General features: G+C 38.2%; 1 protein-coding gene across 3 annotated transcripts in view; it reads left to right on the forward strand.

Moving 5' to 3' along the window:
- RBM33 (RNA binding motif protein 33) overlaps positions 1-27820 on the forward strand; it is a 163178-nt gene that overhangs the window by 46930 nt on the left and 88428 nt on the right. For all 3 annotated transcript variants that reach the window (XM_058533975.1, XM_058533981.1, XM_058533991.1), the window contains exons 4-5: positions 13694-13770; positions 15716-16028. In XM_058533975.1, the coding sequence (XP_058389958.1) occupies positions 13694-13770; positions 15716-16028 (390 nt within the window). The remainder of the gene's footprint in view (positions 1-13693; positions 13771-15715; positions 16029-27820) is intronic.

A 27820-nucleotide genomic window follows, 5' to 3' on the forward strand; every position in this document is an offset into this window, starting at 1 on the left:
CAGTTTGCATTCCCACCAGCTGTGTATGAGGGTTCCTGTTTCTCCACATCCTCTCCAACATTTGTTGTTTTTTTGTCTTGGTGATTATATCCATTCTAATAGGCATGAGGTGATATCTTAGTGTTGTTTTGCTTTGCATTTCCCTGATGATTAGTGATGTTGAACATCTTTTCATGTGCCTATTGGCCATCTGTATATCTTCTTTGGAGAAGTGTCTGTTCATTTTCTCTGCCCACTTTTTGATCGGGTTGTTTGTTTTTTTGTTGTTCAGTTGTGTGAGTTCTTTATATATTACGGAGATCAACCCCTTGTCAGATGTATGTTTTGCAAATATTCTCTCCCAGCTGGTGGGTTGTCTGTTCATCTTGATTCTGGTTTCGTTTCTCTTGTAGAAGCTCTTTAATCTGATAAAGTCCCACTTGTTTATTTTTTCTTTAAGTTTCCCTAGTCTGGGTAGGCATGTCATCTGAAAAGATTCCTTTATGACCAATGTCAAATAGTGTGTTGCCTATATTTTCTTCTGTGAGTTTTATAGTTTCAGGTCTCACCTTCAGGTCTTTGATCCATTTTGAGTTGATTTTTGTGAATGGGCATAGCAGATAGTCCACTTTCATTCTTTTGCATGTGGCTGTCCAGTTTTCCTAACACCATTTATTGAAGAGACTTTCCTTTCTCCATTGTATGTTCTTAGCTCCTTTGTCGAAAATTAGCTCTCCATATATGTGTGTTTTTATTTCTGGGCTTTGAGTTCTGTTCCATTGATCTGTGTGTCTGTTTTTGTACCAGTACCATGCTGTTTTTGATTACTATTGCTTTGTAGTATGTTTTGAAGTCAGGGATTGTGATGCCTCCTACTTTGTTCTTTTTTCTTAGGATTGCTTTAGCTATTTGGGGTCTTTTGTTGCCCCATATGAATTTTAGTATTATTTTTTCTGTTTCCGTGAAGAATGTGATTGGGATTGCCTTGAATCTGTAGATTCCTTTAGGTAATATAGACGTTTTAACTATGTTTATTCTTCCAATCCATATGCATGGGATGTCTTTCCATTTCTTTATGTCATCATCGATTTCTTTCAATAATGTCTTGTAGTTTTCATTGTATAGGTCTTTCACCTCCTTGGTAAGATTTATTCCTAGATATTTTATTCTTTTTGATGCAATTGTGAATGGTGTTATCTTTTTGAGCTCTCTTTCTGTTAGTTCGTTATTAGCATACAGAAATGCAACTGATTTTTGTAGATTGATTTTGTACCCTGCGACTTTGCTGTAGTTGTTGATTATTTCTAATAGTTTTCCCACGGATTCTTTAGGGTTTTCTATATATAAAATCATGTCATCTGCAAATAGTGAGAGTTTCACTTCTTCGTTACCCATTTGGATTCCTTTTATTCCTTCTTCTTGCTTAATTGCTCTGGCCAAAACCTCCAGTACTATGTTGAACCTCCAGTGGTGACAGTGGGCAGCCCTGCCTCGTTCCTATTCTCAGAGGAATGGCTTTCAGTCTTTCCCCACGAGTATGATGTTGGCTGTGGGCTTGTCATAAATAGCCTTTATTGTGTTGAGGTACTTTCCTTCTATTCCCATTTTGTTGAGAGTTTTTATCATAAATGTATGTTGTATCTTGTCAAATGCCTTTGCTGCGTCTATTGAGATGACCATGTGGTTTTTTTTTTTTTTTTTTTTTTTTTTTGGTGAGGAGATCAGCCCTGAGCTAACATCCGCCAATCCTCCTCTTTTTTTTTTTTTTTTTTTTGCTGAGGAAGACGGCCCTGGGCTAACATCGGTGCCCATCTTCCTCCACTTTACATGGGACGCCGCCACAGCATGGCTTACCAAGCAGTGCGTCGGTGCGCGCCCGGGATCCGAACCAGCGAACCCCGGGCCGCCGCAGCGGAGCGCGCGCACTCAACCGCTTGCGCCACCGGGCCGGCCCCGACCATGTGGTTTTTATTTGTTTTGTTGATGTGGTGTATCACGTTGATTGATTTGCAGATGTTGAACCATCCCTGTGTCCCTGGTATAAATCCCACTTGATCATGATGTATAATCTTTTTAATATATTGCTGTATTGGTTTGCCAATATTTTGTTGAGGATTTTTGCATCTATGTTCATCAGCGATATTGGCCTGTAATTTTCCTTCTTTGTATTGTCTTTGTCTGGCTTTGGTATCAGGGTGATGTTGGCCTCGTAGAATGATTTAGGAAGTGTTCCACCTTCCTCTATTTTTTGGAATAGTTTGAGAAGGATGGGTATTAAATGTTCTTTGAATGTTTGGTAAAATTCACCGGAGAAGCTATCTGGTCCTGGACTTCTATTTTTTGGGAGCTTTTTGATTATTGTTTCAATCTCTTTACTTCTGATTGGTCTATTCAGATTCTGCATTTCTTCTTGGTTCAGTTTTGGGAGGTTGTATGAGTCTAAGAATTTATCCATTTCTTCTAGATTGTCCAATTTGTTGGCATATAATTTCTCATAGTATTCTCTTATAATCCTCTGTATTTCCGTGGTATCCATTTCATTTCTAATTTTATTTACTTGAGCCTTTTCTCTTTTTTTCTTAGAAAGCCTGGCTAAGGGTTTGTCGATTTTGTTTATCTTCTCAAAGAACCATCTCTTTGTTTCATTAATCCTTTCTACTGTTTTTTTGGTCTCAATTTCATTTATTTCTGCTCCGATTTTTATTATTTCTCTCCTTCTGCTGACTTTGGGCTTTGTTTGTTCTTCTTTTTCTAATTCTGTTAGGTGTAATTTGAGGTTGCTTATTTGGACTTTCTCTTGTTTGTTAAGGTGGGCTTGTATCGCTATGAGTTTCCCTCTCAGCACCGCTTTTGCTGCATCCCATATGGTTTGGTATGGCATATTTTCATTTTCGTTTGTTTCCAGATAGTTTTTGATTTCTCCTTTAATTTCATCAATGATCCATTGGTTGTTCAGTAGCATGTTGTTTAATCTCCACATTTTTGTCACTTTCCCAGTTTTTTTTTCCTGGTTCATTTCCAGTTTCATAGCATTATGGTCTGAAAAGATGCTTGTCATGATTTCAATCTTCTTAAATTTATTGAGGCTTGCTTTGTTTCCCAACATATGGTCTATCCTTGAGAATGTTCCATGCGTGCTTGAGAAGAATGTGTAGTCAGCTGTTTTTGGATGGAGCGCTCTGTATATGTCTACTAGGTCCATCTCATCCAGTTTTTCATTTAAGTCTACTATTTCTTTATTGACTTTTTGTCTGGGTGATCTATCCATTGATGTAAGTGGGGTATTAAGATCCCCTACTATTATTGTGTTGTTGTTAATGTCTCCTTTTAGGTTTGTTAATAGTTGCTTTATGTACATTGGTGCTCTTATGTTGGGTGCATATATATTTATAAGTGATATGTCTTCTTGGTGGAGTGTCCCTTTTATCATTATATATTTCCCTTCTTTGTCCTTCTTAACCTGTTTTATCTTGAAGTCTACTTTGTCTGATATGAGTATGGCAACACCTGCTTTCTTTTGTTTGCCATTAGCTTGGAGTATTGTCTTCCATCCTTTCACTCTGAGCCTGTTTGTCTTTAGAGCTGAGATGTGTTTCCTGGAGGCAGCATATTGTTGGGTCTTGCTTTTTAATCCATCCTGCCACTCTGTATCTTTTGATTGGAGAGTTCAATCTATTTACATTTAGGGTAATTATTGATATATGAGGGCTTAATGTTGCTGTTTTGTCGCTTATTTTCCGGTTCTTTTGCATTTCCTTTGTTTCTTGTCCCATTTGTTTCAGACTGCCAATTCAGTTTGGTTGTTCTGTCTTATGACTCTTCTAGTTTTCTCTTTGTTTATCAAATATGTGATATTGTTTTGATTATTTGTTTAGTGGTTACCATGAGGTTTGTGTAAGAAATCTTGTGTATGAGATAGTCCATTATCTGATGGCCTCCTATTTCCTTATACTAAGTCAATTCAATCTCCTTCCTCTTCCCCTTCTAAGTGGTTCTTGTTATACATTATTCTATCTTGTGTTGTGGGTGTGTGTTTACAGTGATGAGGTTAAATTTATTTTTGGTGAATTCCTTCCTTTGATCTTTGATTTTGGTATTTAAGCGGTTGCTAACCTATTCTGATAAAGATCTCCTATTTTTCTGTGTTTGTCTCCCTGTTTTTCTCCTTGCTCCAAACTTTGTATTCCCTTTCTCTTCTTTTTTTCAGGCCTGAGGGCCTTCTTGAGTATTTCTTGTAGTGTGGGTCTCGTGGCCATGAACTCTCTTAGCTTTTGTTTATCTGGGAAAGTTACTATTTCTCCATCATATTTGAAGGATATTTTTGCTGGATAGAGTATTCTTGGCTGAAAGTTTTTGTCATTCAGTATTTTGAATATATCATTCCAGTCTCTCCTAGCCTGTAAAGTTTCTGTTGGGAAATCTGGTGAAAGCCTGATGGGAGTTCCTTTGTGCGTTATTTTTTGTTTTTGTCTAGCTGCCCTTAGTATTGTTTCTTTGTCATTGACTTTGGCCAGCCTTACCACTAGATGTCGTGGAGTGGGCCTTTGCCTGTTGACATATTTAGATGATCTGTTGGCTTCACTTACTGGTATTTCCTGCTCCTTCCCCAGATTTGAGAAGTTCTCAGCTATTATTTCCTTGAATAGGCTCTCTATTCCTCTTTCCCTCTCTTCTCCCTCAGGATACCTATAATTCTTATGTTACATTTCCTAATAGAGTCAGATATTTCTCGGAGACTTTCTTCATTTCTTTTTAGTCTTCGTTCTTTCTCCTCTTTCATCTGGAGCATATCTGTATTCCTATCCTCTATAATGCTAATTCTTTCCTCCATATTGTCAGCTCTGTTCTTTAAAGATTCCAGATTCTCCTTTATCTCCTCCATTGTGTTCTTCATCTCCATCAGCACTGATTGGTTTTTCTTTATGATTTCAATCTCTTTTGTGAAGAAACTCCTAATCTCATTGAATTGTTTGTGTTGTCTCTTATTTCGTTGAGTTTTTTTCTGATAGCTATTTTGAAATCTTGGTCATTTAGGTTATGGATTTCTGTGTCTTTAGGGTTGGTTTCTGGGTGCTTGTCATTTTCCTTCTGGTCTGGTGATTTCATGTACCTTTACATTGTGGTTCCTGTATTGGCTTTGTTTTTCCTCATCCTGGAAATATCTGGTTGCAGTTTCCACCCGCTGCCACTGTGTGGGGGTAAAGGGCTGTGTAATCTGAGCCCCTGTGCTCTGCGGGGGCTGTTCGCTTCGATCTGCGGGGGCTGTTCGCTGAGATCTGCCAGTCGCTTGGTCTGGTCTGGTCGGCTGAGCTGCAGTGTCCGGCTTGCGGGGAGTGGGGCGTGCTCTCTATTTTGCCCGCTGGGTCTCTGGTGTGGGGGGCTTCTCATTCGCCCCTCGTTATCCGCTCTCCTGGCGTGCTCAGATGTTGATGGTACCCCATAGCAGTTCTGAGTCCTCTGTGTGGGAGTTTCCCACTGGCTGACAGATCCCGAAGAGCTACGGTTTCCCCGAAGAGGGCCGCCCCTCCCCGCTCTGTGGGAGCCGCGCGGACCAGGATCGCTGATCTGATGGGGAGGGAGAGGAGTTCTCCTTACCTCTCCTCACTTCCTCTGGGGGCCCCAGCACGTTCCACTTTCAGATGTGCGGCAGTGTGGATCTTTCCAATCTTGCTTTTTGCTGTCTGGGAGTCCGTTGTTGGTCTGTGACTGTTCCTTTTGTTGTATCTTATCAGGGGAAGAGTTTATGGGAAAGCTCACTCCGCCATGACACTGACATCACCGAATTATTTTTTAAATGGACAAAGAACTGACTGTGTAATCTGTTAGTACATTCCCTGATAACTTGTAACTCAAGCAGTAAACCCTTTGAAGCGCATGTTTTAGTTCCTCCTATGTCCAAGGCACTCTAGCAAGTATTGAGTTTGTGAACCCAGTAACACAGAAGTAAAACTTATTCTGAGGGTACTTAACATTTGGATGTTAATATTTTGCATATTGGATCTGGAATTCACTTTTTGGGAGTATTCAGAGATAAGCTTAAAGATAAGCATACTCAAATATAACAAATATTCAGATAAATAAGAATAAAAGTTTAAAACCTAATGTGTATATATACATACATAATATACGTATATATCACTCTACCAATATATTTTGAACATTATAAAACATAGGTTAAATAGAAATTAAAAGCCAAAGATTAAAGTGAAATACTAAATTTTTTATTTTTTTTATTGAAGTCACATTGGTTTGTAATGTTATATAAATTTCAGGTATGCGTCATTATATTTTGACTTCTGTGTAGACTGCATCGTGTTCACCACCAAAAGTCTAGTTGCCATTCGTCACCATACATTATGTGCTCCTAAATTTTTATTTTTTTTATTAACAGTTTAAAAATACTTGCTCTTCTCACTAAATGTCAAGATCGTTCTTTGTGCTTAATTTTTTAAAGTCTTAAGATTGTGATGGCTTTTTATTGTCAACAGTTATTATACTCTGGCTCATGATACTTTTAGGTCATAGGGTCACATCGTGTGTCTAATTTATCATATCTGGTTAGCTTGTCTTTTTAATCTCATTTATAATACAATTGATGAAGGTCTCATAGTAGAAGTAACAGTTCTCCCATTTTCTTCTAACTTACTATGTTGCATTGTTAGCATTTTTGCTAATACATGAATTTGTTGTAAGATTCTTTTGAAGCCACTCTTCTTTCTGTATCCTGTTTCTTACTGTACCATCAGTTTACAGGTGGCCTGGCTTTGGCCTACCCCAGCCTTTCCTCCTTTAAGTGGCTCTGTCATCACCTGTAACTCCTTAAGAATTATTTTAGTTACCTGTAAATCCACTTGATGCTCATATAAGTCAGTGGGGATACATCAGAATGATTGAAAGTGAAAAACCAGTGAGAGTGCCCCTCAGCCCTTCCATGCTGAGAGCTCATGCTCTGGCCTCAGGAGGCTGTGTGTGTAGTATGATGCAGGGTAACAGAGCCAGTCCTTCCTGTGTCATGGTCACAGAGGGGCCTTCTTTCTAACGCGGTGAATTAGTTTGCACGTCCTTAAAGTGCTCTTGCTGCACTTGGGAGTCCACTGCCCTAAAGTGGACACAGTTTTCCTTTGTGATTATTGAAGATGCTTTAGTGAAGAATGCCAAGTAGATGTTCAGGTGTTTAAATGTAGTAAAATATTTTTATGTGATATTGGATATCTATCCTGGGCAAGCCTGATATATCATAGTTTGCCCTATATGTCTAGCAGGGACTCCTACTAGCCCTAATAATTCCCTTCTGTTGTGCATTTGTCTTCATCTTGTGAAAGCTTTGGTCAGGACTCTTATCAATAAAGACAAAAAGTACTATTTGGTTTGGACACTATGCTGATGGTTCTGGGGAAGTAGTCTTTTTTTTTTCCAATTGGATTGGTTGATTTTTGTAACTCGGTCACTTTTTGGATGGAACAGGAGCAGGCATGACGACGGCAGCCAGGGCACATGATGTCCACTTGAGGCTTTCTGTCTCAGTGGGAGGGCCCTCATCTGCCTTGGACCAGTTTGTTTAATGTGGAACAGTGGATATTCCTCTTTCCTCCTCTCTTCTTTCTTTTTTTTTTTTTAATTTTATTTTTTATTTTATTTAATTTTATTTTTTTTTTACATTTAGACATATGATACATTTCTTTTTTTTTTTTTTTATTGATATTTTAATGGTTTCTAACATTGTGAAATTTTGGGTTGTACATTTTTGTTTGTCCATCACCCCATATATGACTCCCTTCACCCCTTGTGCCCACCCCCCACCCCCACTTCCCGGGTAACCACAGTCCAGTTTTCTCTGTCCGTGTGTTGGTTTATATTCCACATATGAGTGAGATCATACAGTGTTTGTCTTTCTCTTTCTGGCTTATTTCACTTAACATAATACGCTCCAGGCCCATCCATGTTGTTGCAAAGAACAAGAAGAGAAAGGGAACACAAAGCTTGGAGTAAGGAGAAAAGTAGGTAGACAAAATCAGAGAAATAGTAGATCTTTACCGGAATAGGTTAGCAACCACTTAAATACTAAACTCAAAGATCAAAGGAAGAAATTCACCAAAAATAAATTTAACCTCATCACTGTAAACACACAGCCACAACACAAGATAGAATAAGGTATAACAAGAGCAACTTAGAAGGGGAAGAGGAAAGTGACTGAATTGACTTAGTATAAGGAAATAGGAGGCTATCAGATAATGGACTATCTCATACAGAAGATTTTTCGCCCAAACCTCAAGGTAACCACTAAACAAATAATCAAATTAAAACCACATATGATAAACAAAGAGAAAACTAGAAGAATCATAAGACAGAACAACCAAACTGAATTGGCAGTCCAAAACAAATGGGACAAGAAACAAAGGAAATGCAAAAGAACCAGAAAATAAGTGACAAAACAGCAACATTCAACCCTCATATTTCAATAATTACCCTAAATGTAAATGGATTGAACTCTCCAATCAAAAGATACAGAGTGGCAGGATGGATTAAAAAGCAAGACCCAACAATATGCTGCCTTCAGGAAACACATCTTAGCACTAAAGACAAGCACAGGCTCAGAGTGAAAGGATGGAAGACAATACTCCAAGCTAATGGCAAACAAAAGAAAGCAGGTGTTGCCATACTCATATCAGACAAAGTAGACTTCAAGATAAAACAGGTTAAGAAAGACAAAGAAGGGAAATATATAATGATAAAAGGGACACTCCATCAAGAAGACATATCACTTATAAATATATATGCACCCAACATAGGAGCACCAATGTACATAAAACAACTATTAACAAACCTAAAAGGAGAAATCAACAACACAATAATAGTAGGGGATCTTAACACCCCACTTACAGCAATGGATAGATCATCCAGACAAAAAGTTAATAAAGAAATATTAGACTTAAATGAAAAACTGGACGAGATGGACCTAGTAGACATATACAGAGCACTCCACCCAAAAACAGCTGACTACACATTCTTCTCAAGCGCGCATGGAACATTCTCTAGGATAGACCATATGTTGGGAAACAAAGCAAGCCTCAATAAATTTAAGAAGATTGAAATCATGACAAGCATCTTTTCAGACCATAAGGCTATGAAACTGGAAATGAACCAGGAAAAAAAAACTGGGAAAGTGACAAAAATGTGGAGATTAAACAACATGCTACTGAACAACCAATGGATCATTGATGAAATTAAAGGAGAAATCAAAAACTATCTGGAAACAAACGAAAATGATAACATGCCATATCAAACCATATGGGACGCAGCAAAAGCGGTCCTGAGAGGGAAACTCATAGCGATACAAGCCCACCTTAACAAACAAGAGAAAGTCCAAATAAGCAACCTCAAATTACACCTAACAGAACTAGAAAAAGAAGAACAAACAAAGCCCAAAGCCAGCAGAAGGAGAGAAATAATAAAAATCAGAGCAGAAATAAATGATATTGAGACCAAAAAAACAGTAGAAAGGATTAATGAAACAAAGAGTTGGTTCTTCGAGAAGATAAACAAAATAGACAAACCCTTAGCCAGGCTAACTAAGAAAAAAAGAGAAAAGGCTCAAGTAAATAAAATTAGAAATGAAAGAGGAGAAATTACAACGGATACCATGGAAATACAGAGGATTATAAGAGAATACTATGAGAAATTATATGCCAACAAATTGGACAATCTAGAAGAAATGGATAAATTCTTAGACTTATACATCCTCTCTTCTTTCTTAACATAAAATAAATACACTGTCCCTCGTAGGAATAAAAGAGTTCAAATATATTAAAAAAGAAGTAGTGAAAAAAATAGATATAAACTGTCACGACTGACATTTTGCCATTTTTCCTTCCATTCTTTTTCCATGTGTGGTTTTTTTTTTTTGGTGAGGAAGATTTGCCCTGAGCCAACATCTCTTGCCAATCTTCCTCTTTTTGCTTGAGCAAGATTCACCCTGAGCTAACATCTGTGCCAATCTTGCTCTGTGTTGTACGTGGGTTGCTGCCACAGCATGGCCGCCAACGAGTGGTGTAGGTCTGCACCTGGGATCTGAACCCAGGCCACCGAAGTGGAGCGTGCACCACTAGGCCATGGGGCCAGCCCTTCCACGTGTTTTTAAATACTATATATATATATAACATTGCTTTTTTTTAATTTAACATTGTATCAATGGCATTTTCCCCATATCATTCAGTGTTATTTTAAGATATTTTTTAATGGCTACGTAATATTTCAGTGTTTGTGTATACTACAGTATACCTAGCCATTCCTATGTGCCATTGGGGTTGTTTCCTGCTCATTGCTTATGACTTTTTAAAAAACTTTTATGGAAAACTTGAAGCATATACAGAGGAAGAGAGAGCAGTGTCACAGTTACCCTCCTGCTTCTGTCACCCTGCTTCAGCAATTTCCGGTTAAAGGCAGTCTTGCTTCATTTTTACCCGCTCACTCCTCACCTCCTGAATTATTTTGAAGTAAATCTCAAACATTATAATGATATTTTAATGTACAAATCTTACTATGCTTTTGAGATTCTTTTCTTAGGAAGTTTCCATAAAGGGGAATTTCTGGCCTAAGGGTGTAAACATTGTAAGGTTCTTGTCTCATATTGCCAAGTCCCTTTCCAGAAATACTTTATCACTTCCTAGCAGCAGTATATGAACATGTCTTCCACCTTTCCGTTTCCTGGCTTTGATATCACTTCTTTTTTAAAATCTTTGTTAGTGAGGTAGATGAGAAATGATTTCTAGTTGGTTTCCTTTGTATTTGTTTGGTTTCTAGTGAGATTGAACATTTTGTGAGGTATTTATTCGCGAGTTTATTGTTACAAGTCTGTGACTGGAGCCCAGGTAGTGAGTACACTGGCTGCCTGACCACCACTGTCTTTCCCCTGTTTCCCCCATGACATCTGTGGAGACGTAGCTTTGTCTGGAGAGAGACTCTTAGGCTGCTGTGGGCCAGAGGGGTGCATAGCCATTTACTGAGTGTAGTGAAAATGTCGGACTGTAAGGGACAACTTGAGTTCATGTGTGTCAAGAAGGGAGGTTGTTAGGGTCAAGTTTTAAGTATAGGATAAAAATGAGAGGTTGCACACTCAAGATGAAGCAAGCTGGCATGACCCAGTTGGAGCTTTTAGAAATTGGGGAAGCTTGAGATGACGGCTGCCTGCCGGTCTACAACTCCTCCTTCAGCATCTCTGTTTCACTTCTGCAGCAGCTAGTACTGGGCAGGTGCTCTTCTGGTACACCAGGTGTTCTTTTTCCGTAAGCTGCCCGTGGTGGAGAATTTTTGGGGAGCTATTTTTTCCCCATTTTTAAACTCCTGCTGTCTCATAAATGTTCCTACATTCTTGAGAGTCCTGGAGAAGCCTTCTTTTTCTCTCATACTTGCTTCTCTCCCCATGAAAGGAATAACCCGTCTGTTGGTGAGATTGGGAGAAAGGATTTCACTAGCGTTCCTTGCCACTTTCTCTTCCTCTCCTGGGATCTGTTTGCCCTGCCTGCCTGCTACTACCCTGAGCAGAATCCTCCCTAGCTGACTCCACCCTTGCCTGAGGAAACAGTTCACTCCAGTTCATTGGGATATAGATGGAAATCAGCTTTCGCCTCAAGAATTTAGTCTAGCTCTCCATTCCAGTTTCATCAGTAAAGTGGGTATTTTGATCGTTGCCTCCTGTGTTCATTACTCATTAGGTTCAGAATCGAGACAGAAAGTTGAATCCTCAGAACTCAAAAGTGAGATTTGATTACCATCAGGGCCCACTACAACATATATTCCTTTTTTTGTTTGGTGAATTATTTATTGGTTCACTCATTTTTGACAAATACTTACAAGTACTAACAAAAAGACTCAAGGAAGCAGCCTCTTGTTGAGTGAAATTTGGCTTTCATTGAATGGTTAATTTTTAAAGATTTCTCGTTTTATTTAATGAATTGGGCAGCTAAACTTAGGTTCTCCTGTGACAGGCCTGGCTCATCCCTCTTGATAGATGACAGATTACGAGGGCAACTAAACTGAACTTCCTTTGGGCTCTGTTAAGCAATCTGTTTTGTTTGCATACAGATCCTCCTCCCTTCCTCAAGTAAACTAAGTACATGGTCTATGTTATTTTATTTTTATCTTATTATAATGTCAATGATTAGGTGGAGTCCCTTTGGACTAATAAGAATGGCTAATAAGATTGATATTTTTTGGCTTATATCAAAAATACTATATTGAAGAATATACAGACAAGTTTGAGAAACATATTTTTATAAGCTATAAAATGCCAGGAAAAGACTGCTTATTTGTTGTTTCATCTTTAAATAGAAAATCAAAGTTTTTTTTTCTGTGTTTACTTTTTTCCCCCGGTGTGTGTGTGTGTGTGTGTGTGTGTGTGTGTGTGTGTGTCGGGGTGGGGGTGTTGATTGTCTTTTGGAGGAGGAGTGGTAATTTACGTATATGATAGAAATAATTTTAATAGGAGAAGAAAGGGTGAAGTCCCCTCCCCTTAAATCTAAGATACTGGTATATATTTAACTTAATAAAACCTGGAACTGTAGAAATTTGACCATTTGACAGAATCACTAGGCTGCCTCTACTTGCTGACATGGTGAGTGCACAGGCCCGTCAAGAACGGGAGTGAGGACCTGAGCTCGTCCTGTTTTTGTTTTTTTTTATTTTTGGTGATGAGGACCAGCCCTGAGCTAACATCCGATGCCAATCCTCCTCTTTTTGCTGAGGAAGACTGGCCCTGAGCTAACATCCATGCCCATCTTCCTCTGCTTTATATGGGACACCGCCACAGCGTGGCTTATTAATAAGCGGTGCGTCAGTATGCGCCCGGGATCTGAACCTGCGAACGCTGAGCCGCCGAAGCGGAGCTTGTGTGCTTAACCACTGCGTCACCAGGCTGGCCCCTCGTCCTCTTTATTGTCTTGTGTCACCTGTATTGGACAAACCGAAGTTTTAGTTTATTCCCTTACCATTCCAATTTGGTGATCCAGTTATCTAAAATTTGCTTCTTTCTGAAATTCTACTTGTTTTTCTTTTTGTTTAAAAAGTCTTTAGATTTTGGCTATTAACACTAAGTTTAGTTAAATCTTAAGGATACCATCCTTTTTTTTTTGTGAGGAAGATTAGCCCTGAGATAACATCCAATGACAGTCCTCCTTTTTTTTTTTTTTTCTGAGGAGGATCTTAGCCCTGGGCTAAGATCCGTGCCCATCTTCCTCTACTTTATATGGGACGCCGCCACAGCATGGCTTGCTTGATAAGCAGTGCATAGGTCCACGCCCGGGATCCAAGCCTGCGAACCCTGGGCTGCTGAAGTGGAGCGTGCGCACTCAACCACTATGCCACCGGGCCAGTCCTAAGGATACCATTCTTTTTTGTGTATGATAAGAAAAAATTATTTGTTTGTAGGACACCACCAAAGGACCCTTCCCTTTTTCCTTTTTTGTTAGAGTTAGAATAAATATGATCATCATGCTTGCTAATTCTGTACTTGCTTGGATCTGCATCTAAAAATTAGTCTGGTATGCCATATGTGGAATTTCTCAATTGTCAACTGGTTATATCAAACTGAGAACTTTCTGAATGGCAAATGTTTTAATAACATAAGGTTAGAAACAATCCAGTCAAGGTAATTTTGTGCTTTTGTAGCAAGTCTTTTATAGACGTGACATGCATTAATTAGATTTCTTATTTTAATTAGAATCAGTCGGATTTGTCAGATGAAGAGCTAAATGATGATCTTTTACAGAGTGATAATGAAGACGAAGAAAATTTCAGGTACTCAGTATTAGCTCATTAAAAATATTCTTTATTTAAATTGATAGTAATTGTAATTTATAATTGTTATGGAATATAATTGATAATGTGGTGTTATATCTTTAGCATATGACTATATTCTAAACAAGATATTAATATAACTTTGATGTGGAAGCCATTTATATCTTTATAAATAGATCAACTGTGTAAAGTCAGCATTGGTCTTGTATTTAATAGCCTTCATGAGTTCTGCTGAATGCAGGGTGTGAACGCTCAGAACAGGTATGTGCTGCTTTTTAAAGAATTCCTTTATTTGGGTAGAGGCCAGTGGCCCCAGACTCAGTAACGTTGGTTGCAATTTGATGTTGCTGCTTTTGTTTTCATTTTAGACAATTTTTATTTATACATATCTGTTTACTGAATTGCCATTTTGGAAATTCCTTTGGACTGTACTTTAGACTCTGGTTGACTATCTGAATACCATTGTTCGGGCTGCTGTAACAGAATGCCATAAGCTGGGTGGCTGATAAACAACAGAAGTTTATTTCTGACAGTTGTGGAGGCTGGAAACTCCAAGGTCAGGGTGCCAGCACTGTTGGGTTCTAGTGAGGACATACTCTTTGGTTCATAGATGGTGTCATGTCCTCACGTGGTGGAAGGATTGAGGGAGCTCTCTGGGGTCTCTTTCGTAAGGGCACTAATCCCATCATGAGGCTCCACCCTCATGACCTAAGCACCTCCCAAAGGCCCCATCCTCCTAATACTGTCACATTGGGGGTTAGGATTTAACATGTGACTTTTAGGGGGACACAAATATTTAGTCCATAGCAATAATGAATATCTTTCTGTTCCTGACATAGTAAGCTCTATTATAAGAAGAGGAAGAGGTATTATACTCTGGAAGTTGGAATAATTTTTTCAGTTTTATGAGGAAGCAGTTATTGTGAAAATATAAAGAGACGCTTCTTAGTTATAAATGTAGTTAACAAATATATGCCATTTATTATTAAGCTATAGATTTGTAACAGGTTTTTTAACGTAAAGTAATTTTTATGGGTAAAAATAGTTTTAAGTTAATTTATTCTGCCAGGTATTTAAGTTTCCCAATTCCATTCTTTGACGTCGTTATTATGTTTTGATCTTTTGAGTTAGTTAAGTTGCCCTTGAAATGTCCCTTTGGAGTTTTTTAGCTGTATAATATCTTCGTCTATGTGTCATATTCACTGTTTTTGTTAGGATTGTATACTTAAATTTATCTGCAAAATCTTACATTTTAAAATCTTACATTTTAAGTGTTATCTTGCAACTTATTGTTTGGCATTTAACTGTTGTGATTTAATAGGTTGGAAGTGATTTTTTTCTGTAGTTTTAAAACCCTCTTTATTATTTTACTCAAATTATGAACTAACCTTTTTGAAATTTGTGACTGGTATAAATTTTATTTGAACATTGAAATGTTTTTTCACGTAGATTTTTAATATATTGATTTTTAAAATAGGAGTTTAGAATTTGCATCATAGAGTTAAAAAAGAAAACAAATTGCTCTTAAAATTCCATCTGCACTTTTCTGTTTATAGAGTAATACTCCTGCTTTTACTTTGAAATCTTTCATTCCATCCTTTTCATTCTGAAAGTTAGAATGAAATATAATGTATCTGCTTTCAGTCCTGGACTTTTGCCAGTCAGACCTGTTTTCCCGGCTGGTTGCTCTGATTGTTTTGGTCAAATAACCTGCAGCTGATGATAGTGGGGTCGATGTATGCATTAGGAGTCTGTGGTGCTGGCTCAGTATAGCACACTGAGCTCTGTTTTCAGTCATTGTTGGAGTCAGTGTGCATTTGCCAGTCACTGGAATAACCTTTCCCTGGTCGTGGTTTAAGTCTTTGTAACAGTTAATTTGTGTAATGATTTAGTTTTGAGCTCCACTCTAATTGGGCACCTCTCTTTGTATTTTTGTCCTTTGTAGTTCTCAGGGTGTCACAATTAGTCTGAATACCACATCTGGCATGGTCACATCATTTGAACTGTCTGACAACACTAATGACCAATCTGGAGAACAGGAGTCTGAGTATGAACAAGGAGAGGATGAACTCGTTTATCACAAATCCGATGGATCTGAGTTGTATGCTCACGAGTACCCAGAAGAAGGACAGTATGAAGGCCACGACACTGAGCTGACAGAAGAGCACATTGAGTATGTGGAAGAGCCAGAGGAGGAGCAGCTGTACAATGACGAAGTGTTAGACATCGAGATCAACGAGCCTTTAGATGAATTCACAGTGAGTCTTTCTCCTTTGTATGGTCAAAGATAACATGGCTGCCTGGGCATAGGTTTCTAGACTGATTTGAAATCTCCCTTGGGAGGGAGGGAAATTAGACCTTATTATCACTGTCTGCCAGTTTCTTTATCTGAGCTGTGACAAAGTTTGTGTTGACAGCTTGTTTGGCCGGAGGTAATGCTCCTTTGTCATTCAGGAAGGCTGCACAGAATTGTGACCTTGAGGATTGCACCCTAAGGAAGAAAACAGCTTTGTGTGGTGGAGATACACTGTCAATTGTTAGAAGTACTTAATGCAGAGCTTTTATCCAGGCTTTAGACAAGATCTGATAAAGTCCTTCTAAGGTGAAAAGATTATTGACCTGCTAAAGACATCTTTAAGGTGCTAATATTCCACCGTGATTGATGTCCTGTTCATTCATTCTTTTTTGTAACTGAGAACTGTCTAAACATGAATAAAGAGATTGGAGGTTAGTTTAGGAAATGTCACACACAATTTGTTATCTGTAATCAAAGATTGTGCTGATTTTTATTTCAGAAGGATGATTTTGGTGGGTAGTTTTTTTTTTTAAGTTGAACTGTCAAAAAGAAAAAGGGACTAATAAAAGATTGCTCGTCTGTGCTAATAATTCATCATTAAAAGAGATTTGTTTTTAAAACAAGCACTTAATGACATTTATTTGGGAAGGACGTGAGGTCCATAGTTGTAGTAGAGTCTTAAGGTTTTCAGGATCCTGGGGTTCCACTGAGGGGCAGTGTCAGCAGGGCGGTTGGGGTGGAGTGGAAGCATGCAGAGGTAGGGGTAGGAGCTCTGCCATTGTCTCTGTCTTCATCCAGAGTAAGCTTGCATTTGAGAAAAAGGTTCAAAAATTACTGAATTTTGGTCATTGAGATCTATCTATCTATATATGAGTAATTTTGCAAGGGATTATTTTATGTGGAGCCTTAGAATATTTAGTTCCAGTCATGATTGTGTTTATGTATCTGAATAGTTATTTTTAAGATTTGATTTTTTTTGAATGCTTTCTCTTCAGTAGATATGGTAATGAAAAATGTTTGTGGTTTTGGTAAATAGAATCATGTAAAAGGCATCATGGATACTTGTTTTTTTGATAACTTTGTAGTGGTTTGTTTTGGTAATAAATCCTTCACTAGTGTGGACAGGTGCTCTCTGGTTTACTGGTGTTGACGCAAATAATCCATAACCAATCTGTAAATCAAAATTGGGGTGAGTTTATTATGAGCCAAATTTGAGGACCATATAGCCCAGGGGGTGAGTTTATTATGAGCCAAAGTTCAGGACCATATAGCCTGGGGCCTTCCTTCCCCAAGGAAGGAAGGGCACCAAAGAAGTGGAGTGTACAGAGCAGTTATATACTGTCAAGGAGCATGTATCACATATGATTGCAATGTCCCTTTTACAGTAGTCACGAGATTGCCCTGTTGGCACAGTGATTGATGGACACAGCAGGTAGCAGGTCTGCTGTGTCAATGGGTGCGGCAGGTAGCAGGTCTGTTGTCTCGAGTTGGGTGGTCACAGGATGAGCACAGCAATCAAATCCTAGCCTAGGGAGAAATGCTTATCCTTAAGGAAATGCCAGTGTGGGGGAAGTTGCATCCTTATCTTAAGGGCATTTGTTCTTGTCTTTGGGACATGTTAATTGCTTAAAGCAGATATATAATGCATGTTCAAAGACCACAGGCCCTTTTGGAAAAACAGGGTCAGGCTGAATTAGTTTTACACCAAATGGCTTCCTCATATGCTCCAATATATCCTATTGCTTGCCATTTATTTATCACTGGTGTGTTTGTATACTGTCCTAAAGTGGGACACAATAAGTTAAAATGTCATTTAAAAATTGAGCCAAGATCAACAGATGTTAGCTCAGGGCGAATCTTGCTCAACCAAAACAAAGAAAAAAAAACTGAGCCAGGATCTTTTAAAAATGTGCCTAGTTGCTCCCTAGTTAGAGCATTTTATTATTTCTACTACACATCAGTAAAATAAGATGATTGGTTAATCACATCTGGGTCCTTTTTGCTTGTAAATTCAACAGTTCAACAAATGTTTACTGATGTCCAGGCACTGGGGACACAATATTGCTAAAAGATGAAGCATGGCGCCTGCCTTCTGTGAACTTAGAATTTGCTGCAACAGCTCACAGTGTGGAAAGTGCTTGGTAGCACTAGTGTGCATGGCTGTGTCGGGGGAAGAGGGGGAATCTCCCTCTGCCCTTTTCCTTAAGGTTCTTATGGCTGGCCAAATAATTAACAAGACAGGTTAACAGGAGAAAATAATACCAAGTTTAATAACATGTATACATGGGAGAAAGCAGGGACACTGCGTTTCTCAACACAATAGCAGAAATTCTCGTCTTAAATACCATGTTCAACCAAAGACAAGGAGGATGTTGGGATGGGGGTGTCAGTTACAGGAGATTATCACTAAAGCACTGTAAACAAGAGTAAGGTTTATTATGCAGTTTTAAGGCCTCACCTTCCACATTGATAAGTCTCTAGAAATGAGGTCATCCCCCCTCTTCCCAATACAGAGAGGGAGATACCTTTACAAATGGAGACTTCCCTTGTAAATGATTGTCTGGTAACTCCTCACAGGGCCATCCAGAGCGTGTGGCCAGAGAGACAGAACTTCCGATAAGATGGGCTTGTTGGTGCCTTTTCTGTTGTAACCTCTATCCTACATTATCTTTATAGCAGTCATGATAATAACTCCTTCCTGAAACAGATCTTTTGTTTTAAATTCTTTAGGCAGTTTGGGAGGGGAAACTCGACTATTCTTCCTGAGTTCTCTGAGTCCTTATTGTCTTCAGCTCGAAATAATCCGCATACCAGAGTGGTGCTTCCTGGGGTAGCCTGCCCTGAGCACCATCAGCTGCATGGGAGGTATCTCTCACTGTGGCCTTCTTGCAGAGTTTGTTATAAAGAGCATTTCTAGTAAGTGAGGAATTTCCCTCTCATGTATTCTATTGTCAAACTTGAGGTTAAATTTAGGCCCCTGATTGTATAAAATCCACCTTTATCCAACATCTTGTGGTCTAAGATTCAGATATCAAAAAGGAAAATAATGTGGCAATTCATTATACTCACCCTACTTTTCCACATTACAATGAATTGATGTTTTTAAGAATTAAAAAAAAATCTTCAACTAAAAAAATTTATGTAGAAATTCTCTGTGTCCTGATATATTTTCACAGAGAGTTGTAAACTTTAAAGGTGAGGCACAGTAGTTAAGTGTCTTTCTTTGAGCAGTATCAACTCACCTCAATACATCTAGCTTTATAGCCATAGTCATTCTTTTCTTTTTTCCCTATTTCTTTAAGATTATTGGTTTCTGTATAGTTATCACAATGGTAGAATCTGGCATTACCTCTTCTTTGGATGGGAAGAGAGAAATGGACTTAAACTGTGAAATACTCCTCTCCAGCTCTGCAGTGGAGGCCTCTCACTGTCTTCTCAGGCTTCCGCTGGTGCACAAATTAATTAATTATTCATTATTAGACTAATGAACACGAGTCACTTGCATCCTTGTGTGTCCCAGTTGTCTTTTAGTTTACTAAACGGTTTATGTAAACCGTGGTTCATGTCCTAATTGGGATTTGTTAACTCATAGCTCTGAAGCTGGGATTGAACTCTGGGACATGCTGGTCAAGAGCACATTCTGTCTGTCCAAGCTCCCTTTCAAAATCACACGGGGAGATTTTGTGCGTAATTGGGAGTGGAATTATAAAACCACAGAGTTTTACAATTGGAAGGGACACTTTTACATGTGAAGGAACTGAGGTCCACAGTAAAAAGGTGATAGGACAGCTGTGGTGCTCTTTCCTATTCTATGCAAAAGTAAGCAGATCCTTCAGTTTGTGAATTTTGCTGGTCCTCTTCTAGAGAGTGAATTGGAATTTGATTTAAAAACTTGTACTCTTGTATTAGGAAGGGATACATATCACTTATTTTTCAACAAAATATTAGAAAATTATTTGTTGGGTGATTTATACTTTTAAGTACAGTTTACTTAGGGCTTTTAAAATTAACATAGATTGAAATTTCATAAAACATTGTTCTGTAAAAACAATGTTAGGTTGATAATTTATGTAAAGGGTAGCAGATTTTTGTTTCTCAGTGAGAATCCAGTGGTGTAGACTATACTCCATTGTATATTGGCTAAAAATTTTGATTAGCATCGTTTGACCTTATTTGAAATCTGACAGTTCTGCTATCAGTGAATCACGAGTAGTGGTAGTTGCTCTTTTTGATAGGATGCTAATAATTTCTTTTGGAAAGTAAAATGCGATGTGTTCAGATAGTCTTGAGAGACAGTTGTGGGAACTACGGTGGTTTGTCATCTTAAATACAGCAGTTTTTCTTTGGGGGTTGTAGATGAACACAGTGGGTTGTTTAGGTTCTGTAGCCTGTTCACTCTTCATGGCCTGCTTTGTAACCATCTGCTGTTCATTTCAGCAAGTGGCCAGGGATACTGGGAAGTTCAGCTTCCCTGGGTGGGATCAGATCTTCTTGTTACTTGTTAGAAATACCTGTAGGAACCCTTCTTTCTCCAGCCAGCTTGCCTTCTTCCTTCCCTATGCCCTCAAGGGCGCCTGCCTGCTGACCTGCCCCTTACATTTCATATGAACTAGACTCATCCCTCTAATTTAAGGGAGGGGCTAATGGAGAAACTGATTCTAACATGTGATTATTAATAAAGCCCCTGTGTTGGATTGAATTGCCCATGCTTGTGTCATCTTCTGTTGCCATAGAATGGTTTGAGTTGGGCATGATTCCAGCCCCTTACGCTGTTGAGCTGCTCTGTGTGAGCACATGCACGCTTTCTCTTTAAGATTACTTTTCTTTTGTGTGGATTTTAAGAAGAGCTATTTATCAGGGCACTTGGAATTTGCAGCAGAGCCCATGTCACTCACCTTAGCGACTGGGTTAGTGTACTGCGCTCCGTTCTCATTAACACATAGGGGAAGTCACATTCTGTTTTTGTACTTAGTGCTTTCTGCTCATTCGGATAATTGCCATAGTAAAATTTGCCAAAATAATTAAGCATGAGTCATGAAGATGAAAAGAGCTTAAAAACCCCCAAAAGCTATATGAGAAAAACATATTTTCTCTTTAATGGCTGTTAGGGTGAAGAATGCTTGCAGGCTTGTGGGCAACAAGGGCTGCAAGAGCAGGAAGACTATGTTGCTGAAGAGGAATCAGATGAGATTACTGATTCCCAGGTTGCTCCTGAAACGGAAGAGGTATTTGTTCATCTTTTAAAGAGTCCAAAAGTTTGCTGGGGTTTTTTTCTTCCAGATTTAGAATGAGCATCTTTTTAGCATTAGTGAAACATTGATACATCTCTTCTTTGAGCTGTGAGCGTAGTAAAAATCCTGAGCGTCCTTGAATCTTTGGGCAGTGAGTTTTGGTGAGCTGTGATTTTCAGATAGCTGTTTGCCCTTTAAGTGTTAGAATATTTTAAGTGTTTTAAGGGGGTGTGGGTGGAAATCTTTTGAAAATGTCATGTATATGTTAGTGCTTTGAAAGGAGTGCTGTAATTATTTTAAATTAGTTAGCATTATTCAAAAAATAGTACAAGGTTCCCTGTGTTTAGGTGCTTTTTTAGCTGTTGAAGAAACAAGGATGATTGAGAAGCTTGGTTCCCGTGCTCAGGGAACTTGCAGCCTAATACAGGGGAGAGAAGACATGTGGGTAAATTCATGTGATGTAAGCATAGAAGTAAAACCTTGCAGGAGAGGCTCAGATACATGCTTGAGGAGCTCATAGGGGGGACCCTCTGGTTGAGTGTGTGTCTTGGAGTGACTTAGGGAATGGGGTGGGGAGGCTTTGAGGCTTTAGGGAAGAGGTAACCTGTGTGTGAAGGAGGTCTGGAAAAATAGATGTCATTTGCACGAATAGAACTGGTATGAGATGTAGGGTTTAATAGATTCTGTTTTCCAGCCTTAGAACTTGTCTTGTGAGCCAAGTGTGTAAGCCACAGAATGACTCTATAGCCTTACGACTTGTTGGTTGAAAAAAATTTCTTTTCTTATTAAAATTTTTTTCTCAATTATTTTCCTTAATACTTTTTTCCCTCCTTTTTGCAGGAGATCATGAAAAGTGATATTTCATTCGCTTAGATCATTTGTTTCAGGTCTTAAGCCAATGCTTTAGAAACTCAGTATACAGAACATTTTTTTTACCCTTTCTTTTCCCTAATACAATGCTATGACAGAGTATATGAACATGTATGCTATGTGCAAACACTTTCTGGGACACATCCTTTCTTCTCCCGAACAAGGTAAATTTGATTTTTCTTTTTGTGCTTTCTCTCTCTCTTGCTATGTGAAGTAATTTGAAATTTGGCGAAAAGATAGAAGAATAGTACAAAGAACACTTTACCTAGACTCTCCAGTTGTACAAGAATGAATTTAGCCTAAGGAACCAAGACAAAGCTAAAGAAGATGTTAAATAAGAAGTGATTCCCCCTCTGGTGACTGCTCTTTCTGACTGAGTGACGAGCCACTACATCAGGTTCAGGGAGACCCGAGGTTTATGCGGGTCATGCTCACCACCTGTCCTAGAGCGCAAAGAAATCCAAGAAGCCATTAAAGGAGGGCGGGTTGGGAATCCTTCCAGGTGGTGAATAGTTGAGAGGAAGCCAAGGAACTCAGCGCCCATTAGTTTCAGGTCTTTCTTATTAGTTTGTGGTATTTTGAAGTTGAAAAATTAATTTCATTGATTTTTTTCCTGTAATTTATTCTTTCAGTTTTAGATAATATTCTCCTTACTCTTTGATAATGTATGGTGTTTGTAACTTATTTTAGAATGAGAAAAGCTTTTGTACATTTTAATCTTCAAATGATCTCTGGAGATACAAGCTATTTTATTATAAAGCAAGTAAAGAATAAGCTTAACAGGTGTTACCATTGCCTGGGTGCCTTCTGGAACAGAGTATGGCTTATAGATCTGGGTATTTCAGACTTCAATTCTTGTACTGTATTCATTAAAATATTAAAGCAAAAGTGAGTTATTATAAAGAAAACAGTAATCTTGCCTTCCATTTTCAGTGTTTTCTGAAGAGAGAGATTAAGGAAGAGAGAGAGATTTTTGGAGGAACATTAATGATCAGACCAAGCCTTAAAGTAAATAACACATGTGAGTTAATATGACAGAATATGTCAGACATACTTAGAAAGGATTAATCATTTGGCGAAATGTTAGATGCCTCCCTTATACTTTATGCCAATATGGATCTCAGATGGATTAAAGATTTCAATATAAAAAAAGAATAACCAAACATGCACGTGTACACATGTACATACACCAAACTGTAAATATATTAGAAGAGAACGTTTTAATAATGGTGTGTTAGCCTTAGGCTTACCTGCAAAGCAGAAAACTCACCAAATATTAGAAGTTTATTTCTTACTAATGTCAAAAAATTCCAGAGGGCATTTGAGATCTGGTATTGGCCTCACCGGGTCATCAGGTACCCAGGCTTCTTCCAGACTTCTGTGGCACAATTCTAGGGCTGCTGCTCTTTCCATGGTGCACATACAAGCAGGGGATTGCAGGAAGACTGAAAGGGACCATGCCTGCCCTTTGAAGATGCATCCCAGAGTTCTCACGAAAGCTTTGTAAACATCTCCTGAATTATGCCTTAGTCACCTGACTGCTCCTCATAGCAAGGGAGGCTGGTGAATATAGTGTTTATTAGGTGGCAACGTGTTCAGATCAAATTGGGAGTTTTGTTATTCAGGGCGTGATAGAGAATGAGTAAAAATGAACACCATGTTGTCTTGTTATAACTAATCTACTACTCTTGGTATTAGGCCTTTTTAAGCCATAAAGGAAAAGAGTGATCTGATCATATAGAAATACTCTAAAACACTATAAACAAGTTCAGACAAATGACAAATATGGGGAAATATTTACATATGAGCCTAAGAATTAATATATTTAGTAAAGTTAATGTATTCAGTATGTAGGAGTTAATATGTTCAGTATATAGTATGTTCAGTATATACAGGTGAGCACTTCTGTAGGAAGAAGGGCAAAGAAGGTGAGAAAGTAATCCAAAAATAAGATAAGCAAATGACCAAAAAGTATATAAAACATATTCAATAAAATAAAATGAGAATTTTAACCTATTTTAATGTTGGCAAAAATAAAAATTATTGGTCGAGTATCGTCTCGTTCTTTTGAGGGACCATTTTGGAAATACTGACTGCAAAGAGAAAATTTTCTTTCTTTTTTTTTCTCGGTGAGGAAGATTTGGCTCTGAGCTAACATCTGTTGCCAGTCCTCCTCTTTTTGCTGAGGAAGATTAGCCCTGAGCCAACATCTGTACCCATCTTCCTCTATTTTGTATGTGGGATGCAGCCACACATGGCTTGACCAGTGGTGCGTGGGTCCACACCCGGGCTTCGAACCTGCCAACCCCGGGCCACTGAAGCGGAGCACTCAAACTTAACCACTACACCACTGGGCCGGCCAGGTGGCAATTTTCCATGAGTTTCTTATGTCTCTGCACGTTTTGTGAACAAAGTGCTGACTGCCTTTTGTTTCTGACTATCTTTTCAGGTATGTTTGTGTAACAAGCGGCCTTGAAAGACATAGTATCTTCTTTCAGAGCAAGGGGCAAGCGTGCATTCTGCTCATTATAACAGACTCGGGGTCCCTAAACTCAGGGTCCATCCTGTAACACAGCGCCCTGTATGCAGGGTCACCTGGCTCTCTTCACATTGTCCAGTGGGAATTTGGGCTCAGGGAGCTGGTCCCAAATTGCCACTGCTGTTGTTGAAAGTGTGACCAGGAGTCTCGTGTCTTCTCACAGCCTGCACGAAACAGTGGCAGACTACCTTGCAAGAACGGTAAAATCACAGACTCTTCACTGTTCTTGACAGTATCCAAAGCTTTAGAGTCCTTTGGCTCAAAAATTCCACTTTGACGAAGTTAGCTAAAAGAGTCAATCTAAGATGTGTCCAAAGATGTATGCACCTGGTATTTGTTTGCAGCCTTGGAAATAAGTGGAATCAATGTCGGTTTTTCTAGAGGGTTAGGTAAATGATGGCCTAACCTTACGGGAACTACGGGTTACCAAAGGATGTCCTAGCTCTCTGTTGGACGTGGAAAGAGAGGCTCGTGATGTGTTAAGTGAAAAGAGCAAGGTAATAGAATTCCTCCCCTTAAGTTCCCCCATAACTTCACGTGTCTAAATGTACATGTGTGACTCTCAGAAAGCGTCTGGATGGATAAAGACAAAAGTGGTAATAGTGATCACCTCCAGAGGGTGATCCCTTTTATACTTTGTACACCAAATATTTTTGCTATGAGCAAATAACTTTTATAAACAGGGAAATACAGGGTGATTAAAATTTTGACCCTTTAATTTGGGAGGCAAAGAACTAGATTCCAATTGTTTAACTCCTATGATTTCTAGTTGCTGTCAACTCTCACATGAAACATGCTAAGGGTTGTTTCCAATGTGAATCATTTTATAGAGCAGGAAGTAAACTCTCATCCAGATTAAATAGTTTATCTTTTTCATACCATCTGTTAGGAGGTATATTACTTGCTTTTTCTTTTAAGCTGTATGTCCCATAATTTAATTTTAAAGTTACTATTTAAAAATTCACTCATACATTTACTTTCTTATTCATTTGTTCTTGATTACTGTTTACCTTGTTTATGTTGCCTGTTTTTGTGTTGATGGAAAATTCTTTGTAATACTGTTTGCTCTCAGGACTTTTAATAGTCCCTCTTGGAGGCAGGTGGTAGGCTGGTCTTTTCCCCTAGCAACCAATATTTTAGGCTTATTTTCTTACTCACCGTAGTAGAATCACTGAATATCAGTCAGTCCAAAAGATCATTATTGAGAACTTATGTGCATCATACTATTTGAGGTGCTGAGAAGTAGGTGTCGTGTGCTATTTCAATACCTTTTGGTAGGCTTTGCTTTTGGAGTGCTGTTATTCCATCTTTTTTAGAAGTCTAAATAAATTATATAGTCCTGAGGGAGGAATAACAGTTTTAATTTGTCACACATGCCTGTATTTTGGTGTCTTCCTGGTTTTCTGACCCATTTTCTTAGATTAAATGTCTACAGGGTATTGAGGAACAAGCCCTTTGTGCTCCATCTTGCGATGCAGCGTGCATGGCTCTGGGTTGCTTAAAATGGGGGTAGAAAGCATATTGCAGTTTTTTGGATGACTTCATTCTAGGAGCTATGTTTAAATCCATATTAGAGTCTGAATTATGGAGCTAAAAAGTAATTTCAAGTGAAAAGCCTATTTTAGGTGGTTCCTTTTATTTAACTGATGTTCTTGCTTGGTTAATACAAAGAAATCACTATACTTGAAACAAATTAGGAAGATCTAATTATAAAAATCGTCAAGCCTTTCTCATCATACTGCCACGTTATGCCAGTTGTGCTGTTGTCTTCAAACACAGTTCAGAAGATTTGCTATTTTAGACAGTTTTGGCATGTATAGAGGAAAAAATGAGAGAAGTTTAAAAAAAAATCTTTGCACTATTTAAAATATTTACCTTTTAAATTATGATAACATTTATATTCAGTGATAGGCACAGATCTGAAGTGTACAATTCAGTATTTTGATACATATGTTCATCCAAGTTACCATCTTTCCATTGGTAAGAAACAGTTCCATTCCTCCAGAAAGTTCCCTATTGTTTCTTTCTGGTCAATCCTGACTTCTGAGAGGAAACAGTGTTCTTATTTCTGTCACTTAAATTAGTCTTTTCTATTCTAGAACTTAACATAAATGTATTCATATTGTATGTAATGATACAGTACTCTGTGTCTAGCTGTATTTGCTCAACATAAGTTTTTGAGATTCATCCAAGTAGTTGTGTATGTCAGTAGTTCATTCCATTTTATGGATAATGCCTTATTTATTCATTCTCCTGATAATAGATATTTGGTTTGTTTTCAGTTTTTTTGTTATTATGAATAAAGTAACTATAAAGATTATTTTACACATCTTTTTGTGGATGTATCTTTTCGTCCGTCTCCCTTGATATTAACTAGGAGTGGAATTACTGAGAGAGGGGAGAAATACATTTAATTCTGTAAGAAACCGTCCAATGGTTTTTCACAGTGACTGTACCATTTTATATTCCTGCCAGTCATGTGTGAGAGTCTCAGTTGTTCTGCATCGTTTAATATTGTGAGTCTTTTCCAGTAGTTCCTCTGGTGATTGTGTCATCATGGTTTTGGGTTGTATTTCTCTGATAACTAATGATGTTGAACACTATTCCGTATGCTTATTGGACTTACATATCTTCTTTGTGTCTACTTTTAGTCTCTTACTTTTTTTTTTAAAAGTGAGTTATCTTTTTAAGTTTTGTCTCTATATGCTGTACATAGTCTATATATATGTTCTACACAGAGAATATGTATTTTATGTACATACATACATATAGTTTATATAGTCTCTGTGTAGAATATATGTATCAATTATTCATATTGTCTGTATATTCTAGATGGATAGATGTCTGTATATTCTAGATATAAGTCTGTTGGATATAAAATGAATATTTTCTCTGAGCCTGTAGCTTGTGTTTTAATTTTCTTAACGGTATCTTTTCATGAGCAGAAAATTTTAATTTTGATGAAGACCAAGTAATTTTGTGACCCCAGAAATCTTTGCCTACCTCAAAGTTGCCGAGATATTATCCTGTGTTTTCTTCTGGAAGCTGTATAGTATTAGTTATTTTTAGTTTAGGTCAATGACCTATCTCAACTAATATATGTGTGTGGAATGG

The sequence above is a fragment of the Diceros bicornis genome, chromosome 3 (genome assembly GCF_020826845.1).
Source record: "Diceros bicornis minor isolate mBicDic1 chromosome 3, mDicBic1.mat.cur, whole genome shotgun sequence".
NCBI classification, from domain to species: Eukaryota; Metazoa; Chordata; class Mammalia; order Perissodactyla; family Rhinocerotidae; genus Diceros; species Diceros bicornis.